Source organism: Thalassophryne amazonica, chromosome 15 (assembly GCF_902500255.1).
Source record: "Thalassophryne amazonica chromosome 15, fThaAma1.1, whole genome shotgun sequence".
NCBI lineage: Eukaryota > Metazoa > Chordata > Actinopteri > Batrachoidiformes > Batrachoididae > Thalassophryne > Thalassophryne amazonica.
Window position 1 is genome coordinate 45799308 of NC_047117.1, and position 23084 is coordinate 45822391.

At 42.1% G+C, this 23084-nt stretch overlaps 1 protein-coding gene across 1 annotated transcript in view; it reads right to left on the bottom strand.

Moving 5' to 3' along the window:
• LOC117525712 (CREB-binding protein-like) overlaps positions 1-23084 on the bottom strand; it is a 125493-nt gene that overhangs the window by 42277 nt on the left and 60132 nt on the right. The window contains exons 10-13 of the mRNA XM_034187640.1: positions 14899-15049; positions 7633-7779; positions 786-899; positions 499-664 (exon numbers count right to left, since the gene is read on the bottom strand). Coding sequence (XP_034043531.1) covers positions 499-664; positions 786-899; positions 7633-7779; positions 14899-15049 — 578 coding nt within the window. The remainder of the gene's footprint in view (positions 1-498; positions 665-785; positions 900-7632; positions 7780-14898; positions 15050-23084) is intronic.

Consider the following 23084-nt stretch of genomic DNA (forward strand, 5'->3'; position numbering starts at 1 on the left):
GATTTTCCTTTATAAATCATTAGTGTATGGATCCCCTACTTCACACAATGTGCTCAGCTATGGTCTACATGCTCTCTATGTGTACTGTATATGGACCTGTGGATGTAACAAATAAGGGTGATGATACAATGTCTGCCCTCAGTCAGTTGGAGGAGCCTCAATAGTAATTCCCTTGGGCTGCTCTCATTTGCACTCAGGGGTCAACAGCAAATCCAAGGTAAATCTGCATGTTGAATTGGCACGTTTTACACCGGATGTCCTTCCTGGCGTAACTCCACATTACATGGAGAAATGTAGCAGGGGTGGGGGTTTGAACCAGGAACCTTCCGCACTGAAACCAAATGCACTAACCACTTGCCCACCACCCCTGCAAAAATAAACAAATGCTCACCTTTTATATGAAGGGACCAAGCCCATAAATGTGTTCTTCAGCATTGTGAGTAGAGCATATTTTCATTGTGACATGACAATATCAGTGATAAATTTCTTCCTTTTCACCTTGTACTCATGCACGATCTTCTCTGCAACAGCACTATCCAACGTCTTCCTGTACCACTCTTGTAGCATCTCAGGTGTTGAGATCTTCTGGTCAGGAGGATGGCAATGGAATATGTAGTCATCCCCTTCACAAGGTGGACATGCCCAGATGTGGCCCTGGACATACCTACAGAAAATGCATTAAAATGGCTAAGGCGGTAATTTCTGGCCTAAAAGTAAACACCATTTAAATTTGTTCTTCAGATGCCTCCGTCATTCAAGAAACACAGACGCAGAAATAGGCTTACCCAAGCTTCTTGACATAATCCAGATAGCCAATGAGAATTTCACTGCACACTGCTGTTGTCAGAATCTGAGGTCTAAAGACATGAACACTATCCAGGTACGATATGTACACCCGCCTGCGGAGATAAAACAAAACTAGTTCACTCAAATCAATGACACCAAGATGCTTGGAGGTAAGGAAGTGCACCCTGATACAGTCACTGCTAACAGCATCAAGACAAAAATTTCCTATAGAGCTGTGATCAAGCACACAAACTGTTACTCCAATTTTTGTCATAAGAGCTGGTAGCATGTAATCTTTTGTGAGGACATACCTAATGTAACAAGCTGGTAAAACCCTGTACATGTAACTGACGATATGACGTATTGCAACAACAACAAATGTTCAATTATCGCCCTTTAATTATCAAGCAGGAATAGTTTTCCTTCGTGCAGGTCTTGCTGTGCATCGAGTGAGGTTTTACTGAAATAAACTAAACTGTTAAGGAGTTATGTTTACACTTTCACTTTTTGGCTAGTGACAGCAATATATCAGAGTGCCCGTGCAATAGGTTATCCATTATCCAGTATCTAATCACATCACTTATAAAGAGGATAGAAGTTAACCACCTGAGTGTAACTAAAGTATAATTTTATATTCAATTTAAAACTATACCTGGGTTTAAATATTTCTCACAAACAACATACTTTCAAAAATGTTATTTTAGGCTACAAGCTGAAACTTTTGCTTCAATTCACAGCTTCTTTTCTTTCAGATCTTTGGTGATGGTGAATCTAACATGAGATAAATGTAAAAAGAGACACTTGCTGACTTAACATGTTTAACCATTAACTGGAAACTTCAGTAAAACATGTCAGCTACTAGAAGTATAACATTTGTATACCTTATTGGTTCCACCGACTGAAATAAAGGGAAACAAATTGCCCTCAAATGGGCAAATACTCAAGGCATTTTTCTTCAAACACACTGATTTGAAGAAAACTGTCCATGATGCTGCTGTGACCTCTATAGACATGGCAATTCCTTTTTGGGAGAGAGCTAGAATCCCACTGAGGGCAAAGCAGCATCTGATCACAAAGTTAGAAAAGGTGTTCGGAAAATGGAAAACATTGAAAAAGACCAAGAATCGCAATACAGACAAGCAGAAGAAAGATGAAACAGTGTTTTGTGAATCTTTGGAGGACTTGTTTAACATGGCACATCAGGATGTCCTAACAATGATAAAGTTTGAAGATGACAGACAGTTCCTACTTGCTCAGTGAGAGAAAGGTAGAAGGGGATGCATGGCAAGCATAGATAAAATACAAACTGCCAAAGAACGAAGAGCAGAAAAAAGGAAAGCTGCAGAAGCAAAATACAAAGAGAAACTGGAGGAGCCTGGACCATCTAATGTCTCACTACCTGACACTGTCTCCAGCCAGAGTGAGGAGAACACAGAAAGTCCAGATGAAGAATTTGTTATGCCAGTGCCACAAAAAGCCAGTAAAATTAAAGCTGTTGTAACAACAGGACTTGCAGCAGCATTGGATAGGACCAAAACAACAGACAGACAGTGCCACCTATATTCTGACTGAAACGGCAGCAAGTCTTGGTCATGATGCAAGCAACTTAAATATCATTATCATGTAAAGGATGTTCTCTTATGTTACACAGCTGTATAATTGGTTCTTGTGCTGATTCATACATTTTTGAATATTAAGTACTGCAAGGCATAAAGAATGTTATTGTTTGGAGCTAGATCAAAATATATGTGGAAATATATAAAGCATAGACTTATTTAAATTGATCAATAATGAAACAGTATTTCATCAATAAAATAAAAATGCAATGTTTGATTGTTACAAAATCTTCGCTACCCCAGTATGTAGGTATTGTAGGAGCATGATACATGTACGAGAAGAACTGCATCTCACAATTCATGTTTTAGTGTTAACTATTTTATGGGATATGAAAAGATTTGATTTTCCAATGTATTGCCATATAGATGCACTGAAATTGCCATTAAGGACAACCTCAATTCCAGTGAAGTTGGGACGTTGTGTAAAATGTAAATAACAGAATACAGTGATTTGCAAATCCTCTTCAACCTATATTCAACTGAATACACCACAAAGACAAGATATTTAATGTTCAAACTGATAAACTTTTTTTTCTGCAAATATTTGCTCATTTTGAAATGGATGCCTGCAACACATTTCAAAAAGCCGGGACAGTGGTATGTTTACCACTGTGTTACATCACCAGGTTTTAGAATTCATCATAGTACAGAAACAGCATTAGTGAAGGTTACAAATGATCTTCTTATGGCTTCGGACAGTGGACTTATCTCTGTGCTTGTTCTGTTGGACCTCAGTGCTGCTTTTGATACTGTTGACCATAAAATTTTATTACAGAGATTAGAGCATGTCATAGGTATTAAAGGCACTGCGCTGCGGTGGTTTGAATCATATTTGTCTAATAGATTACAGTTTGTTCATGTAAATGGGGAATCTTCTTCACAGACTAAAGTTAATTATGGAGTTCCACAAGGTTCTGTGCTAGGACCAATTTTATTCACTTTATACATGCTTCCCTTGGGCAGTATTATTAGACGGTATTGCTTAAATTTTCATTGTTACGCAGATGATACCCAGCTTTATCTATCCATGAAGCCAGAGGATACACACCAATTAGCTAAACTGCAGGATTGTCTTACAGACATAAAGACATGGATGACCTCTAATTTCCTGCTTTTAAACTCAGATAAAACTGAAGTTATTGTACTTGGCCCCACAAATCTTAGAAGCATGGTGTCTAACCAGATCGTTACTCTGGATGGCATTTCCCTGATCTCTAGTAATACTGTGAGAAATCTTGGAGTTATTTTTGATCAGGATATGTCATTCAAAGCGCATATTAAACAAATATGTAGGACTGCCTTTTTGCATTTACGCAATATCTCTAAAATCAGAAAGGTCTTGTCTCAGAGTGATGCTGAAAAACTAATTCATGCATTTATTTCCTCTAGGCTGGACTATTGTAATTCATTATTATCAGGTTGTCATAAAAGTTCCCTAAAAAGCCTTCAGTTGGTTCAGAATGCTGCAGCTAGAGTACTGACGGGGACTAGCAGGAGAGAGCATATCTCACCCGTGTTGGCCTCTCTTCATTGGCTTCCTGTTAATTCTAGAATAGAATTTAAAATTCTTCTTCTTACTTATAAGGTTTTGAATAATCAGGTCCCATCCTATCTTAGGGACCTCGTAGTACCATATTACCCCATTAGAGCGCTTCGCTCTCAGACTGCGGGCTTACTTGTAGTTCCTAGGGTTTGTAAGAGTAGAATGGGAGGCAGAGCCTTCAGCTTTCAGGCTCCTCTCCTGTGGAACCAGCTCCCAATTCAGATCAGGGACACAGATACCCTCTCTACTTTTAAGATTAGGCTTAAAACTTTCCTTTTCGCTAAGGCTTATAGTTAGGGCTGGATCGGGTGACCCTGGACCATCCCTTGGTTATGTTGCTTTAGACGTAGACTGTGGGGGGGTTCCCATGATGCACTGTTTCTTTCTTTTTTTGCTCCGTATGCATCACTCTGCATTTAATCATTAGTGATCGATCTCTGCCCCCCTTCTCGGCATGTCTTTTTCCTGGTTCTTTCCCTCAGCCCCAACCAGTCTCAGCAGAAGACTGCCCCTCCCTGAGCATGGTTCTGCTGGAGGTTTCTTCCTGTTAAAAGGGAGTTTTTCCTTCCCACTGTGGCCAAGTGCTTGCTCATAGGGGGTCGTTTTGACCGTTGGGGTTTTTCATGGTTATTGTATGGCCTTGCCTTGCAATATGGAGCGCCTTGGGGCAACTGTTTGTTGTGATTTGGCGCTATATAAGAAAAAAGTTGATTGATTGATTGACCTTTCCTTCTAACAACACTTAATAAGTGTTTGGGAACTGAGGACACTAATTGTTGAACCTTTGGAGGTGGAATTCTTTCCCATTCTTGCTTGATGTATGACTTCAGTTGTTCAACAGTCTGGGGTCTCCGTTGTCATATTTTGCGCTTCATAATGCATCACACCTTTTCAATGGGCAACAGGTTTGGACTGCAGGCAGGCCAGTCTAGTACCTGCACTCTTTTACTATGAAGCCACGCTGTTCTAACATGTGCAGAATGTGGCTTGGCATTATCTTGCTGAAATAAGCAGGAACGTCCCTGAAAAAGAACTTGCTTGGATGGCAGCATGTGTTGCTCCAAAACCTGGATGTACCTTTCAGCATTGATGGTGCCATCACAGATGTGTAAGTTGCCCATGCCATGCACACTAACACCCATACATCACAGATGCTGGCTTTTGAACTTTGCGCTGGTAACAATCCGGATGGTCTTTTTCCTCTTTTGTCCGGAGGTCACGACGTCCATGATTTATAAAACCAATTTGAAATGTGGACTCATCAGACCACAGCACACTTTTCCACTTTGCGTCTGTCCATTTCAAATGAGCTCAAGCCCAGAGAAGACGGTGGCGTTTCTGGATGTTGTTGACGTATGGCTTCACTTTGCATAGTAGAGTTTTAACTTGCACTTGTAGATGTAGCGATGAAATGTGTTAACTGACAGCGGTTTTATGAAGTGTTCCTGAGCCCACGTGGTAAGATACTTCACACAATGTTGGTTTTTAATGCAGTGCCGCCTGAGGGATCAAAGGTCATGGGCATTCAATGTTGGTTTTCGGCCTTGCCACTTACGTGTAGAAAGTTCTCCAGATTCTCTGAATCTTCTGATTATATTATGGGCTGTAGATGATGGAATACCTAAATTCCTTGCAATTGAACGTTGAGACACATTGTTCTTAAACTGTTGGACTATTTTTCATGCAGCTGTTCACAAAGTGGTGATCTTCGCCCCATCTCTGCACCACCCTTTCTTCAGGTGTTGAATACGTTATCACTGTGCCATTTCACATCATTACACATAACTTCATTTATGGACATCGATGTTTTATTTTCTTTGTATGTGTGGATTATTGGGTTGTTACCAGCATCTGGTGAAAACGTCATGTTGATAGCAACTTTAGAAATATATGAGAAAAATGGTGACATATTCAGTACTTATTTTACCCGCTGTATATACTGTAGCGCATATGCACGCGTGCACAAAAGGACTGTCTCGTACAGAATTCACTGACTCAAACTTTGTTCAGAAGGAAATGCAATAACACTGGTTTTCCTGCTTTACTCAGGGAGATGGTCACACCTCTGTGGATCAAACGTGCTTTCACATGAATGTCTTCTGCTGCTGATTGCTTCAACCTTTTCACAACTTGATTATCAAAGTCACATGCTTCTGTGAATTGCCACACTCACAAAAGGTTTTCAAGTGCCACTCGGAAAGCTTTGATTTCCTTTGCTTTGTTAAGGCCCCTTTCACACTGACGCAAACGTAGAGCTGTGTATTGCGGCATTGTGTTTCATGTAAGTATGCTCAAAATGCGCATGTACTCAGCCTTTTTCCATGTTTGTTGCGTTTGTAGACTTGCTTGCAGCTGCGTGTGTTTGCTTTTTAATGTCGCGTGTAGCCCTTGCCACTATTTAATACTTTTTTAGTTCACTCCTGCCGGCTGTGCAGTACACATCACTGCGCTTGGAAAACTGTGGACTGTATCGTGAGGTTTTTACAGTTGCATACTGCCACGTATGTAGCCATAGCTGCTATTTTCTGCCTCTGTGGAAGTGCGCTCTGTTCTCTACTGTATGGTGGGTGCACGTCAGAAACAGAGGAATTTAACATTATTTTATTTATTTATTTTTTTTGTCTTGGTGGATCATTTTCATTGTGTACAGATGCTGCTGAGTCTGGCTGTGGTAAAGGCTGCCGTGCAGTGCTGTGACTCTTTAAACTTTTAAAGCTCCGGTTGCTTCGATCAACTCAGCTGATTTAATCAGACCTGATCGATCAGGTCATCTGCTAATCGCACCGACGGTGCTTTTATTTTAAAGAGTCACAGCGCTTACTTATTCAGGTTTGATCAGGGCGTTTGATGATCGCACCGACATACAGCAATGGCGCTTTTATTTGGAAGAGCCACAGACGAGAGAGAGAGAGAGAGAGAGAGAGAGAGAGAGAGAGAGAGAGAGAGAGAGAGAGAGAGAGAGAGAGAGAGAGAGAGCTGCTGCTTCTGGATTTCTGAGTTGAGGTTCGATTCCCTGTTCCGAGCACACACACATCCATTAGTTAGATCAGCTGTTCTGAGCACACACACATCCATTAGTTAGATCAGCTGTTCTGAGCACACACACATCCATTAGTTAGATCAGCTGTTCTGAGCACAGAGAGGCATTAGGCTGTGTGATCATGTTCTCCAGCTGATTCACTGTGGGTGCATGCACTCACTCAGGAGTGCGGTGTTACACAGACTTGCATGCAGTAATGCTGTGCTGCACAGACCTGCTTAGAACTTCATATTTTCTGTGTCCAGTGCTCTACGCTGAAAAAATTAAACGTTTCATTTCTTCCGTCCTATGCGCGTGGCCCTCACCATACTGCTGCGTAGGGAGCAAAAACTTGGCGTAGAGCCGCTCAACACGGCGTCGAGGGTACGCCACAATCCGCAGCTCTACGTTTACGCCAGTGTGAAAGTGGCTTTAGAGTTGCAGATTGTCTGCAGTTGAAGAATGTGTATTTGATATGCTGGCCTTCTGTCCTCCTCCGACACACTTCCCGCTGAGTTCAGGCCGAGCCAGGAGTATTTAAGATGTGTGCCTGAAAGGCAAGGTTTCAGTATTTTACTTGTCTGTGATTAAAGTACATGCTCTGCGTGTTTGAATGTAGAACTCGTCTCCTTTTATTGTTTCTGACTCAGTTTCTACAACATACACACCTTGTGTTGGGAACTGGGCATTCTGAACCATACTCCTGCACATGCATCCCAAAGAGGCACACATCTTCACCGTCAATCTCCTCAAAGGCGAAAATGGTTTTGGTTCTGTAGGGAAAGGCTCCAGGCATTTCATTTGTGTCCACAAACCTGGTGTAATGAGAACAATTAAATTGTTACCATATAGCAACACAATGTTCTTTTGTGAAGAGGGGAAAAAAAAAAGTCTCTCACACACACACACGCAAAAACATCCTCGTCAGCAAGCAAAGCTGCAAAAATAGTTCCTCCTCTGCTACCATAAATATCTTGTCATGCACGGAGCATGACTGACGGATGAATCATTTATTACATAATTTATTGCGATGGGACAATCTTTATATAGGGATGCATCAAACTAACGGAATTACTCTCTCAAAATACTGATAAAGGAACATATATTACAACATAATTAATAAATGAGAAATTAGCTGGATTTTTTTGTTTGACTGAAATTTGTCAGAGGGAAATGAAACACCCCCCCCCCCCCCCTTATTGAACTCTGCCCCAAAAATTAGATTCTATTTCATTCCTCCTGACCACCAGAGGGCGGTGCTTTAGCACCTGGATAAGTACATGTGTGCAGCACAGAGGTCAAGAATATATACCAACAAAGTCACGCCATTGGATGTGACCTGGGTGATGTCACTGGTTGTCTTTATATACCAGACGCACCCAGAAACCACCACCGGGAGAGTGAAGACTGAACCCGATTGTGGTCCAAATGATCTGGCAGAAGTATGGTGTAGCGGAAGTGGACCTTTTCACTTCAAGCACCTCGACACATTCCCCACGGTGGTACTCCCTCTCGGAACCAGACAGCCCACTGGGGCAGGATGCATTGGCTCACCCGTGGCTGGATTGCCTTCTTTATGCCTTCCCTCCTCTCCCGCTGTTGATGTTGACACTGCACAGGATAGATCAGAGCAGCCACAGGGTGCTGCTGGTTGCTCCATTCTGGCTGGGGAGGATTTGGTTTCCCATGATTTACAAACTCCTCGAGGGGGAACCTTGGGCTCTCCCGGAGAGGAAGGATTTGTTGTCACAGCTACAGGGGAGGATTTAGCACCCTCACCCAGAACGCCTTCAACTGTATGTGTGGCCGTTGAGGGGCCGGACTCCTTGTGGCCAGGTTCTTGTTCAGACTATCCTTATTTCACTTGCCGCTTCTACCAGGGGTTTCTATGACAACAGATGGAAGCTGTTTGCGCGGTGGTGTGAGAAACAAAAGCTAGACCCGGAGCGTTGCCCTGTGCCTATTCTCAAATATTTACAAGAACTGCTGGAGAAAAGACTTTCTGTCACTACCTTGAAGGTTTATGTTGCTGCAATCTCTGCCCGGCACGTCTACGTTGATGGCCGGTCAGTGGGTTCACACCTCTTAGTGTGTCGTTTTTTGAAAGGTGCTCTACGTTTGTGGCCTCCAAGGCTTGCACGCGTACCTTCATGGGACCTTCCTCTAGTCCTGGAGGGGACTGTTTGCGATGGAATTCTGATGGATCTGGGGTTACGCTCTGGCCTAATCCGTCCTTTTTACCCAAGAGAATTTCAACCTTTCATGTTAGCCAGCCAGTTTCCTTGACTGTGTATGCCCTACATTCTGATCCAGGATTCTCTCTGTTTCAGGTTCCCTGTGTCCTGTCCGAATGTTGAAGCAGTACATTAGTTTGACTGCCGGGATCCGGAAAACGGATGCCCTGTTTGTGTGTTACGGTGATCACAAAAGAGGCTCTCGCATTGTGTTGTGGATGCCATTTTACAAGTATACAGGTCCAGAGGTCTTCAGCCTCCTAAGGTTACATGCCATTCCACCAGAGGGGTGTCCACCTCCTGGGTTGCACTGAGGGGTGTCCCTTTGAGTGATATTTGTGCTGCTGCTACGTGGGCTTCGTCCTGTACCTTCACCCGCTATTACAGACTGAATATGGCTGCTCTTCCTGCGGTGACTTCGACGGTGTTGTCTGCCTCCACTCCCCACTGCTGATGCGAGGCGAGTGTGACTCTTCGTGACCTTGCTGGTATTAAGTCATCCAGGTGCTAAAGCACCACCCTCTGACGGTCAGGAGGAATGAAATAGAACGAGAGTTACGAATGTAACTACGGTTCTATGAATTCCGGATGAACGCCAGAGTTGCTTGTCACTCAGAGTCTTGCGAGTTCATTCCGAAAAGAAGCGAGATCTGGGTGCGTCCGGTATATAAAGACAACCAGTGACGTCACCCAGGTCACATCCAATGGCCTGACTTTGTTGGTATATATTCTCGATCTCTGTGCCGTGCACATATAGTTATCCAGGTGCTAAAGCACCGCCCACTGGCAGTCATCCGGAATTCATAGAACTGTAGTTACATTCGTAACTCTCGTTCTTCAGCTTGCCGCATTTCTCAGGACGTGATGGAGGACTTGCTGTGGTTTTTAAGAGCAACTTTGTGTGTTGATGGGAGAGTACAGAGACTCATCATTTGAATCTCAGCTCTTAAGAGTTGGAAGAATCACTCCTTATTGTGTTTTAATATACCATCCACCTGGTCCATGCAGCTCCTTCTTGAAGGAGTTTAATGACTTACAGTTGCTCAAAAGTTTGCATACCCTGGCAGAATTTGTGATTTGTTGGCCATTTTTAAGAGAATATGAATGAAAACACAATTTTTTTTTTCCACTCATGGTTAGTGGTTGGGTGAAGCCATTTATTGTCAAACAACTGTTTCCTCTTTTTAAATCAAAATGACAAGTTAACTACCCAAATGACTCTGAACCAAAGTTGACATACCCCTGTTCTTAATAATGTGTGTTGCCCCTTTAATATCAACGACAGCTTGGAGTCTTTTGTGGTGGTTGTGGATGAGGCTGTCTGATGGTAAAGCTACCACTGAATATGTCTTGGACTTTATTTACATTAATTACAAAGAAATACAAACAGTATGGCACTCTATTGTAAATCTGCATGGAGTAGACAGTTCTCAAAAACTGTGCAAGAAGGAGAACAGTGAGGAAAGCCACCAAGACACCCAGACAACCCAGGAGTTATGGGCTTATGTGGCTGTGATTTGAGAAATTGTGCACAGTGCAAGCTTTGCATTTTGCATCACTACTCTTAGCTTCATAGTGGAGTAGAACAGAGAAGGATTTTCTTTCACCAAAACAGATCAAATCCAGGCTTGGATCTCAGCTGTACCTTCTGGTAATTTGTAGCTAAACTTTCAGGTCTTCTTTTTAAGAAAATCCTCCTCTATACCATGTTTCTGTGTAGGCTCTCAGTTGTCCAGGTGGTTTCCATAGTAGAGAAGCTTGAATCTTCGACTGGACTGGGTTGCTTGACGTGAGGACGTTTCGCTTCAAATCGCAGAAGCTTCCTCAGCTAAAATTCTTGCTCTGGAAGTCTAACTTCTGTCTGACTCTTGTAGAGAAGAATTTCTTCTCGACTCACGTCAAGCAACCCAGTCCAGTCGAAGATTCAAGCTTCTCTACTCCTCTATACCACTTCATCATGAAGATGGATAACTGGTGATACAAAATGCAAAGCTTGCACTGTGCATAATTTCTCCAATCACAGCCACGTAAGCCAATAACTTCTTCTGGGTTGTCTGGGTGTCTTTCCCCACTCTTCCTCTCCTTGCACAGTCACTCAGTTTTTGAGAACTGTCTACTCCATGCAGATTTACCATAAAGTGCCATATTGTTTGTATTTCTTTGTAACTGATGTAAATAAAGTCCAAAACATATTCTGTGGCAGTTTTACCATCAGAAAGCCTCGTCCACAACCACCACAAAAGACTCCAAGCTGTCACTGATGTCAAAGGGGGCAATAAACAGTATTAAAAACAAGGGTATGTAAACTTTTGATCAGGTATATTTGGGTAGCTCTCTTGTCATTTTGATTTAAAAAGAGGAAACAGTTATATGACAATAAATGGCTTCACCCAACCACTAACCATGAGTGGAAAAAAAAGGTTTTGTGCTGTCATTCATATTCTCTTAAAAATGGCCAAAAAAAGCAAAAATTCTGCCAGGGTATGTAAACTTTTGAGCACAACTGTATCTGTGAAGAAGATATTATGCAAAATAACACGTGCCTATTGATTGTGCTATGTTTCTGGTTTATGTGTCAACTACCTATGCATTTTAATAATAAGGTGTACTGTTTTCTTGTATTATCCACAGTTTGTTGTGTGTTAAGTGGTTTGCATTGTATTTGCATTATACGAGGTCTGTCAAAGTAACGGTCCTTTTTATTTTTTTCAAAAACTATATGGATTTCATTCATATGTTTTTACGTCAGACATGCTTGAACCCTCGTGCGCATGCGTGAGTTTTTCCACGCCTGTCAGTTACGTCATTCGCCTGTGAGCACGCCTTGGGAAGGAGTGGTCCCGCCCCCTCGTCGGATTTTCATTGTCTGGAAATGGCGGAATGAAAAGGACTTTTTTTCCATCAGAATTTTTTCAGAAGCTGTTAGAGACAGGCACCTGGAAACCATTTGAAAAATGTATCTGGCTTTCGGTGAAAATTTTACGGGCTTCACAGAGAATAAAGACTTGATGCAGGTGTTAATTTGGGGGATGAAAATTTACAGGGTGATTCCATAATTTTTTCCTCTGCTTGGTCTAAAAAAGTAACCGTTACTGACTGCCACAATCTTTTTTTCTTGATTTCTTATAGTGTTTCTTAAAGCCAGAAAGTTGCCATTTGAAATGACTTTAGTTTTGTGTCATGTCTGTGATCTGCTTTTTTTCTACAAAATTAAACAACTGAATGAACATCCTCTGAGGCCGGTGATTCCATAATTTTTGCCAGGGGTTGTAGTAAAAAGACACATATTCTTGTGTAAATTCATGCAGCCTAAATCCATTCAAAGCCACAATGTCTATTTTACAATGAAAGAAAGTCTAGATTAGTGAAAAAAAGTCATAATCTTGTCTAAAATCCTGTTTGAACAGCAGAATGTTTATTTTCCAGGGAGATAAAAATTCTTACCATGTTTCCTGATGGCACACTTCACTTTTCCCGTTTCTTTTATCTTTCAGGTGTGTTGATGAAGCCAGCAACAATTCCACGGATTCTTGTCCTTATAAGACTTTTTCAAACAGTCTTTCTCGCCATCTTCTCTCTGTGCGACGTCGGTCTGTGACACAGACATGCTGCACAAGTCTTCTTTTAAAAACCTGAAAGCTCTAAAAGTTTGGGATGTCCACATACTACATTTAGCTTAAGCGCCGCACAGGAGCCACACAGCATCGCCACAGCATCCAACCATCCTGCTTTACGACAACTGTCGTAACAGCTACACTTTGAGTGGCATTTTTCCTCCGCGAAACTCCGCGGATCCAAGGAAACTGATTTGTATCTGTAACACACAGATCAGTGTCCGCGGACTTATAAAACTTACACGATGTCGTAAAAAAAGAGAACGCTTTACGATAAGCATTTTAAAAACTCAGTGATGTTCATGATTAAAGAGTACATCACTATCACTCCACCCCTCTCCCCATGATGAAATCCGCGGAATCCTGCGGATCTGTGGAGTTTTCACAGCCCTGTGTTACTTTGGCTCATTCTCTGTATTAAAAGGTGAGATCAATCAGAGAACTGGACTAAGTCCTGGTCATCTTTCCCTCTCTCATCAACGGACGTGTGGGGTGTGACCGAGGTAAATTGTTAAACAATTTCATGTTGAGGTTTTGGGTTTACAGTTGTGTGAGACTGTTGTAAAAGGTCTGCTCCAGCAGTGAAATTGTTAAATAATTTCATGTTGATATTTTAGGTTTACAGTTGTGTGAGACTGTTGTAAAAGGTCCACTCTAACAAATGGTGACCCTGATGTGATGGGAGGATGGTAGAGGACTCTGATAAAGGACTAATGGTGCGTTTACACACAGGCAAGACGCGTTACGAATGTCATATTTGCGTCATTCTTGGCACATTCCTGACATTCTTAACGTGACTTAACGCATCTGAATAGGTTTCTTAATAGTGCGCGTTGGTGCGTGATATTCGTGATTTTTGTGGAGCATGTTTTCGGCTGTCAAAAAATCTTCCACGAATGTCACGCACCACCCTCATTTCGCCTCATGTCGTGGATGCCACAACTGAGCGTGTTGATCTGTCTTGATTAGCGATGATCCTTAATAGAGCGTGACAGCGTTCCTCTCTGATTTACGCACAATTAAACCCTGCTGCACCGCATTTAGTTTCATTGCTGGAGTAAGCTGAAGGAGGACAGTGACGCCAAGTCAACTAAAAGTCTCATTCCAATGCTCCTCAGCGTGAAATGACACGTGCCTATTGATTGTGCTATGTTTCTGGTTTATGTGTCGACTACCTATGCATTTTAATAATAAGGTGTACTGTTTTCTTGTATTATCCACAGTTTGTTGTGTGTTAAGTGGTTTGCATTGTATTTGCATTATACGAGGTCTGTCAATAAACTTTTTTTTTTCAAAAACTATATGGATTTCATTCATATGTTTTTACGTCAGACATGCTTGAACCCTCGTGCGCATGCGTGAGTTTTTCCACGCCTGTCAGTTACGTCATTCGCCTGTGAGCACGCCTTGGGAAGGAGTGGTCCCGCCCCCTCGTCAGATTTTCATTGTCTGGAAATGGCGGAATGAAAAGGACTTTTTTTCCATCAGAATTTTTTCAGAAGCTGTTAGAGACAGGCACCTGGAAACCATTTGAAAAATGTATCTGGCATTCGGTGAAAATTTTACGGGCTTCACAGAGAATAAAGACTTGATGCAGGTGTTAATTTGGGGGATGAAAATTTACAGGGTGATTCCACAATTTTTTCCTCAGAATTGAGTGATTCCATATTTTTTTCCTCTGCTTGGTCTAAAAAAGTAACCGTTACTGACTGCCACAATTTTTTTTTCCTGATTTCTTATAGTGTTTCTTAAAGCCAGAAAGTTGCCATTTGAAATTACTTTAGTTTTGTGTCATGTCTGTGATCTGCTTTTTCTACAAAATTAAACAACTGAATGAACATCCTCTGAGGCCGGTGATTCCATACTTTTTGCCAGGGGTTGTAGCACAGCACTTACAACTTAATGCTTTTAAAATTCAAATCGTATACCCTGGTTTGGTAGGGATGTAAAAATGAGCCAGTTGATAGTGAGGAAAAAAAATGCTGCCAAGATTAAAATATTACAACCCACTGTGGTATGTCTACAACTGTACATTAAAAGAAATTAAAATAGTACATCTTCAGTGTGAATTCTGTTGTGTTCTCACCTGGCTTTCATGCCTGATTTAACCTCCAGTGTTTTGTCAGAGCTAGCCACCACTCGAACCAACACCTGCCCTGCCTCTGGGTGGTTCTGACTCTTCAAATAGTTATTCACACGATCTTCGATGTACATTCCCAATCTTGTAGACTGAAGTCCTACAATACAGAAACACACACAAGACCATGGAAGAAAAGCAATTTACTGAGGAATCCAACATAACCATCTATACTTTGAAGCGACAAATATGATACTGGGGGGAGTCCAAATAGCTCCCTTTAAAATCCAACTGGAATTATTTTCCTTCATGCACATTTTCAAATGATGCATTACATCTGTGTCACATTTCACTGAAATTCACCAACCAGTTTAAGTGGTGTGTGCATAAAAGGGTCATAATGGGCAGACATATGGACCATAGACAGTGTGTGTGTTTGTATTGATATACACGGGTGTGCGCGCACACACACATGACAAACCCTGCAAGATGTCATCTGTGGGGTTTCTGTAGAACCCAGGATGAGCCATTCTGAAGCACAAATACTGCTGCTCTGGGTGTCGCAAAGTTGACAGTGCTTAAACCCCTTTTACACAGGGATGGGGATCTGTCCAGCTCAAGTCTTTGAACCAGAATTTTTTTCCCAACTGATTTGTTCAAAATACAACCCCTGGCAAAAATTATGGAATCACCGGCCTCGGAGGATGTTCATTCAGTTGTTTAATTTTGTAGAAAATAGCAGCTCACAGACATGACACAAAACTAAAGTAATTTCACATGGCAACTTTCTGGCTTTAAGAAACACTATAAGAAATCAGGAAAAAATTGTGGCAGTCAGTAACGGTTACGTTTTTAGACCAAGCAGAGGGAAAAAAAAAATATGGAATCACTCAATTCTGAAGAAAAAATTATGGAATCACCCTGTAAATCTTCATCCCCAAAACTAACACCTGCATCAAATCAGATCTGCTCGTTAGTATGCATCTAAAAAGGAGTGATCACACCTTGGAGAGCTGTTGCACCAAGTGGACTGACATGAATCATGGCTCCAACACGAGAGATGTCAATTGAAACAAAGGAGAGGATTATCAAACTCTTAAAAGAGGGTAAATCATTACGCAATGTTGCAAAAGATGTTGGTTGTTCACAGTCAACTGTGTCTAAACTCTGGACCAAATACAAACAACATGGGAAGGCTGTTAAAGGCAAACATACTGGTAGACCAAGGAAGACATCAAAGCGTCAAGACAGAAAACTTAAAGCAGTATGTCTCAAAAATCGAAAATGCACAACAAAACAAATGAGGAACGAATGGGAGGAAACTGGAGTCAACGTCTGTGACTGAACTGTAAGAAAATGCCTAAAGGAAATGGGATTTACATACAGAAACGCTAAACAAAAGCCATCATTAACACCTAAACAGAAAAAAACAAGGTTACAAAGGGCAATCGTGGACTGTGGATGACTGTGGATGACTGGATGAAAGTCATATTCAGTGATGAATCTCGAATCTGCACTGGGCAAGGTGATGTTGCTGGAACTTTTGTTTGGTGCCGTTCCAATGAGATTTATAAAGATGACTGCCTGAAGAGAACATGTAAATTTCCACAGTCATTGATGATATGGGGCTGCATGTCAGGTAAAGGCACTGGGGAGATGGCTGTCATTACATCATCAATAAATGCACAAGTTTACGTTGATATTTTGGACACTTTTCTTATCCCATCAATTGAAAGGATGTTTGGGGATGATGAAATCATTTTTCAAGATGATAATGCATCTTGCCATAGAGCAAAAACTGTGAAAACATTCCTTGCAAAAAGACACATAGGGTCAATGTCATGGCCTGCAAATAGTCCGGATCTTAATCCAAATGAAAATCTTTGGTGGAAGTTGAAGAAAATGGTCCATGACAAGGCTCCAACCTGCAAAGCTGATCTGGAAACAGCAATCAGAGAAAGTTGGAGCCAGATTGATGAAGAGTACAGTTTGTCACTCATTAAGTCCATGCCTCAGAGACTGCAAGCTGTTATAAAAGCCAGAGGTGGTGCAACACAATACTAGTGATGTGTTGGAGCGTTCTTTTGTTTTTCATGATTCCATAATTTTTTCCTCAGAATTGAGTGATTCCATTTTTTTTTTCCCTCTGCTTGGTCTAAAAAAGTAACCGTTACTGACTGCCACAATTTTTTTTCCTGATTTCTTATAGTGTTTCTTAAAGCCAGAAAGTTGCCATTTGAAATGACTTTAGCTTTGTGTCATGTCTGTGATCTGCTTTTTTTCTACAAAATTAAACAACTGAATGAACATCCTCCGAGGCTGGTGATTCCATAATTTTTGCCAGGGGTTGTAGAAACAGCATTTTAACATTTCCGGTTTTGGGTTCCACCCCAAAACTGATGTTCCCGAACAGGCTAATAACGTTTCATGTCAGCTGTGGGACACTGAAAACACTGCATATGCCAAATCTGTATGTGGCGCTGTAATTCTCACACAAATGGAGAAGACGACAATACAGCATTCTGTAGCAGATAGGGCTGAAACGATTAGTCGAGTAACTCGAATAATTCGATTACAAAAATTTTAGGCAAATTCTGTGCCTCAAAGCTCCATTTAAAGTTGTAGTACATAAGCCAGGCCTGTGTGTGGTACTGTAACGTCCCCAGAAAAAAAAAAAATAGAAGACTAGAGCATGCGCATAAGCCGTGTAAGAGCTAATCAATGTAGCACCAAAAGCTATAGCTTTCCAATGTGACACACAGAATAAAAAGGAAAAAAAAGCCTTTTAAAAGAAATAGGGTCCACGCTGATCATCTGAAATAGCTTATTGTGCATTTAAAGCGAATCAGTGTGTTTGTCTATTTTTTCAAAACACACGGTTTGGTCCGCTGGCTTCTCTCTGCTACTGCCTTTATTCAGATTTTATCAGTTTTCTTCGACAGGGTGCAGAGCGGATTTGTCAGTGTGGCTTTTGTGGAAAACCTGCACTCCAGAGCCCAGTTTTTCACAGGCTGAGCTCACGTTCATGTGCAGCCTGACTGACTGAGGATCACACCGACTGCCTGCACTTACGGTCCAGTGTCAGGAGAGTCCTGATGTCCTGACACTGGGAAAGATCTAAAACTTTCAAAGACGTGAAAAAATAATTACCCAGGAGAACAGAAAGGGATACACTAAATTTGACAATCTGTATGATGGCGCAGCGACATTGTGCCATTGCTTAGGGAGAGCCCTGGACTATTCATGTTGTTCAAAAATGCAAAAGTACTTTTTATCCAATTACTCAATTAAACGGCAGAATAATCAATAGAATACTCTATTACTAAAATAATTGATAGCTGCAGCCTTCATAGCAGACACCAGAAGCTTGAACTTTTCAAAACGGGGCACTGAGTAAAATAAAGCCTTTTAAGAGAAAAAGGGTCCTCACTGATCTTAATCTGACCTATTACGTCATTTCAGTCGGATTCATCATCATAGCCTGACGAGAAGACGTTCTCATTTTGGAAGTTGACGTCTGGGAAATACTTTAATTCCTTAGCGTGGAAATCAGTGAAGAAATGCAGTTTAAAAAGAAATTCCTTCAGTGTTTGTCTGCTCCAGGTGCATTTCTCAGCCAAGGCTTTGTTCCATCAACAACAAGAAAAATAAGTTATCATATTCCCGCCAATGTTTAGCCATCTGATGCATCGTCAGCGTATTTTCACTGAAAATAAATCCCATTTGAACCACCAAGACAAAAAAAAAAAAAAAATTGAAATGACCTGAATACATGCTGTGTTTTTGAAGAAGTCCGTTAATGTGTGTGTAAGTTGTGTTTCTCAGAGTGAAACACAGGACACCAGTGCATTGTCCTGCCAACAACATCCAAAATAAATGACAGATGGAAGTGAACCTCACCGGGTTGTTTTTTTCTTCTTTTGTCAAGTTTATTGGCGGATTGCAAACCAACACAGTGCATTACTGCCACCAACTGCTTGGGTGTAGACCATTAACGCAGTCTGACATCCTCACCCAGGTCATTGCAAAAGGAAACATTTTTAAGAACGGAAATCTTTTCATGAACGAAAAAAATAATGGTATTAATAATCAGCTACAATTATTTTAAATAAACAGGGGGGGGGGGCAATGTATAATTTCAATATCATAGCTAACAGGAGCACAATGATCGGCCAGTGTGGCGTCATTTTTATGAATAAAGTTCATTTTATAAAGCACTGATATAAAGTGTAAAATGAGTTCCTTGCCAGCTGATGTTCATGGAGTTAGTCAGAAACTTTTGTGCGTGGTCAAATTTGAGCAGCGATAAGGCGGAGAGATTTGTCTTCTACACTCAACAAAAATATAAACGCAACACTTTTGGTTTTGCTCCCATTTTGTATGAGATGAACTCAAAGATCTAAAACTTTTTCCACATACACAATATCACCATTTCCCTCAAATATTGTTCACAAACCAGTCTAAATCTGTGATAGTGAGCACTTCTCCTTTGCTGAGATAATCCATCCCACCTCACAGGTGTGCCATATCAAGATGCTGATTAGATACCATGATTAGTGCACAGGTGTGCCTTAGACTGCCCACAATAAAAGGCCACTCTGAAAGGTGCAGTTTTATCACACAGCACAATGCCACAGATGTCGCAAGATTTGAGTGAGCGTGCAATTGGCATGCTGACAGCAGGAATGTCAACCAGAGCTGTTGCTCGTGTATTGAATGTTCATTTCTCTACCATAAGCCGTCTCCAAAGGAGTTTCAGAGAATTTGGCAGTACATCCAACCAGCCTCACAACCGCAGACCACGTGTAACCACACCAGCCCAGGACCTCCACATCCAGCATGTTCACCTCCAAGATCGTCTGAGACCAGCCACTCGGACAGCTGCTGAAACAATCGGTTTGCATAACCAAAGAATGTCTGCACAAACTGTCAGAAACCGTCTCAGGGAAGCTCATCTGAATGCTCGTCGTCCTCATCAGGGTCTCGACCTGACTCCAGTTCGTCGTCGTAACCGACTTGAGTGGGCAAATGCTCACATTCGCTGGCGTTTGGCACATTGGAGAGGTGTTCTCTTCACGGATGAATCCTGGTTCACACTGTTCGGGGCAGATGGCAGACAGCGTGTGTGGCGTCGTGTGGGTGAGCGGTTTTCTGATGTCAATGTTGTGGATCGAGTGGCCCATGGTGGTGGTGGGGTTATGGTATGGGCAGGCGTCTGTTATGGACGAAGAACACAGGTGCATTTTATTGATGGCATTTTGAATGCACAGAGATACCGTGACGAGATCCTGAGGCCCATTGTTGTGCCATACATCCAAGAACATCACCTCATGTTGCAGCAGGATAATGCACGGCCCCATGTTGCAAGGATCTGTACACAATTCTTGGAAGCTGAAAATGTCCCAGTTCTTGCATGGCCGGCATACTCACCGGACATGTCACCCATTGAGCATGTTTGGGATGCTCTGGACCGGCGTATACGACAGCGTGTACCAGTTCCTGCCAATATCCAGCAACTTCGCACAGCCATTGAAGAGGAGTGGACCAACATTCCACAGGCCACAATTGACAACCTGATCAACTCTATGCAAAGGAGATGTGTTGCACTGCATGAGGCAAATGGTGGTCACACCAGATACTGACTGGTATCCCCCCCAGCTCTGGTTGACATTCCTGCTGTCAGCATGCCAATTGCACGCTCACTCAAATCTTGCAACATCTGTGGCATTGTGCTGTGTGATAAAACTGCACCTTTCAGAGTGGCCTTTTATTGTGGGCAGTCTAAGGCACACCTGTGCACTAATCATGGTGTCTAATCAGCATCTTGATATGGCACACCTGTGAGGTGGGATGGATTATCTCAGCAAAGGAGAAGTGCTCACTATCACAGATTTAGACTGGTTTGTGAACAATATTTGAGGGAAATGGTGACATTGTGTATGTGGAAAACGTTTTAGATCTTTGAGTTCATTTCATACAAAATAGGAGCAAAACCAAAAGTGTTGCGTTTATATTTTTGTTGAGTGTAATTTTGCTGCGACTGATAGTTCATTCTTTGTTTCCGAAAGTCAATTCAGCACAAGCAGACATGCAGCTCAGCTGTCACCGAAAGCACGTGTCATGTCAGACACACAATCTGTGCCCCAAGTACTGTTATGGTGACAACCTGTAGCACTAACTAACTAAAAACCTGTCATCATAAAATAAGATAATCCCTCAATTGTCCCATGATGATGATGATTACAATGCTACAGCAGCACAGGGACAGTCAGAGAACTGTGAAAATATGCAAACATAAGGTAAAGTAGTGTTCAGAATAATAGTAGTGCTATGTGACTAAAAAGATTAATCCAGGTTTTGAGTATATTTCCTATTGTTACATGGGAAACAAGGTACCAGTAGATTCTCACGAATCCAACAAAACCAAGCATTCATGATATGCTTGGTTTTGCTTGCCTCTACTGGTGGTTGGCTCTCACTGCGGTATTGTATCACTTCCTGTTCCGCAGCACTGTGCTGTTTTTCTGTATCTGTTAGCTGTTTAATCTGCGCAGTTAGATTGATCTAGTTATCTAGATTACGATTTGTTTCCCAGTGTAATCTTTACGTGCCTTAACTAAAGCACTCCCTCTGCTGAATCACCTCTAAATTATTTACACATTATTCACTTTGCGTGTTTTTAGGAATCCGCTAGCTTAGCGTAGCTACTAGCTCTTAGCTGATTTAGCATGGCGGCTTCTCCTGTCTCTCCTGCACTTTTCTGCTCTGGGTGTGAAATGTTTAGTTATTCCTCGGCCTCCTTTAGCAGTAACGGTACTTGTAATAAGTGTAGCTTATTTGTAGCTTTGGAGGCCAGGCTGGGCGAATTGGAGACTCGGCTCCGCACCGTGGAAAATTCTACAGCTAGCCAGGCCCCTGTAGTCGGTGCGGACCGAGGTAGTTTAGCCGCCGTTAGTTACCCCCTGGCAGATCCCGAGCAGCCGGGAAAGCAGGCCGACTGGGTGACTGTGAGGAGGAAGCGTAGCCCTAAACAGAAGCCCCGTGTACACCGCCAACCCGTTCACATCTCTAACCATTTTTCCCCACTCGACGACACACCTGCCGAGGATCAAACTCTGGTTATTGGCGACTCTGTTTTGCGAAATGTGAAGTTAGCGACACCAGCAACCATAGTCAATTGTCTTCCGGGGGCCAGAGCAGGCGACATTGAAGGAAATTTGAAACTGCTGGCTAAGGCTAAGCGTAAATTTGGTAAGATTGTAATTCACGTCGGCAGTAATGACACCCGGTTACGCCAATCGGAGGTCACTAAAATGAACATTAAATCGGTGTGTAACTTTGCAAAAACAATGTCGGACTCTGTAGCTTTCTCTGGGCCCCTCCCCAATCAGACCGGGAGTGACATGTTTAGCCGCATGTTCTCCTTGAATTGCTGGCTGTCTGAGTGGTGTACAAAAAATGAGGTGGGCTTCATAGATAATTGGCAAAGCTTCTGGGGAAAACCTGGTCTTGTTAGGAGAGACGGCATCCATCCCACTTTGGATGGAGCAGCTCTCATTTCTACAAATCTGGCCAATTTTCTTAAATCCTCCAAACCGTGACTATCCAGGGTTGGGACCAGGAAGCAGAGTTGTAGTCTTACACACCTCTCTGCAGCTTCTCTCCCCCTGCCATCCCCTCATTACCCCATCCCCGTAGAGACGGTGCCTGCTCCCAGACCACCAATAACCAGCAAAAATCTATTTAAGCATAAAAATTCAAAAAGAAAAAATAATATAGCACCTTCAACTGCACCACAGACTAAAACAGTTAAATGTGGTCTATTAAACATTAGGTCTCTCTCTTCTAAGTCCCTGTTGGTAAATGATATAATAATTGATCAACATATTGATTTATTCTGCCTTACAGAAACCTGGTTACAGCAGGATGAATATGTTAGTTTAAATGAGTCAACACCCCCGAGTCACACTAACTGTCAGAATGCTCGTAGCACGGGCCGGGGCGGAGGATTAGCAGCAATCTTCCATTCCAGCTTATTAATTAATCAAAAACCCAGACAGAGCTTTAATTCATTTGAAAGCTTGACTCTTAGTCTTGTCCATCCAAATTGGAAGTCCCAAAAACCAGTTTTATTTGTTATTATCTATCGTCCACCTGGTCGTTACTGTGAGTTTCTCTGTGAATTTTCAGACCTT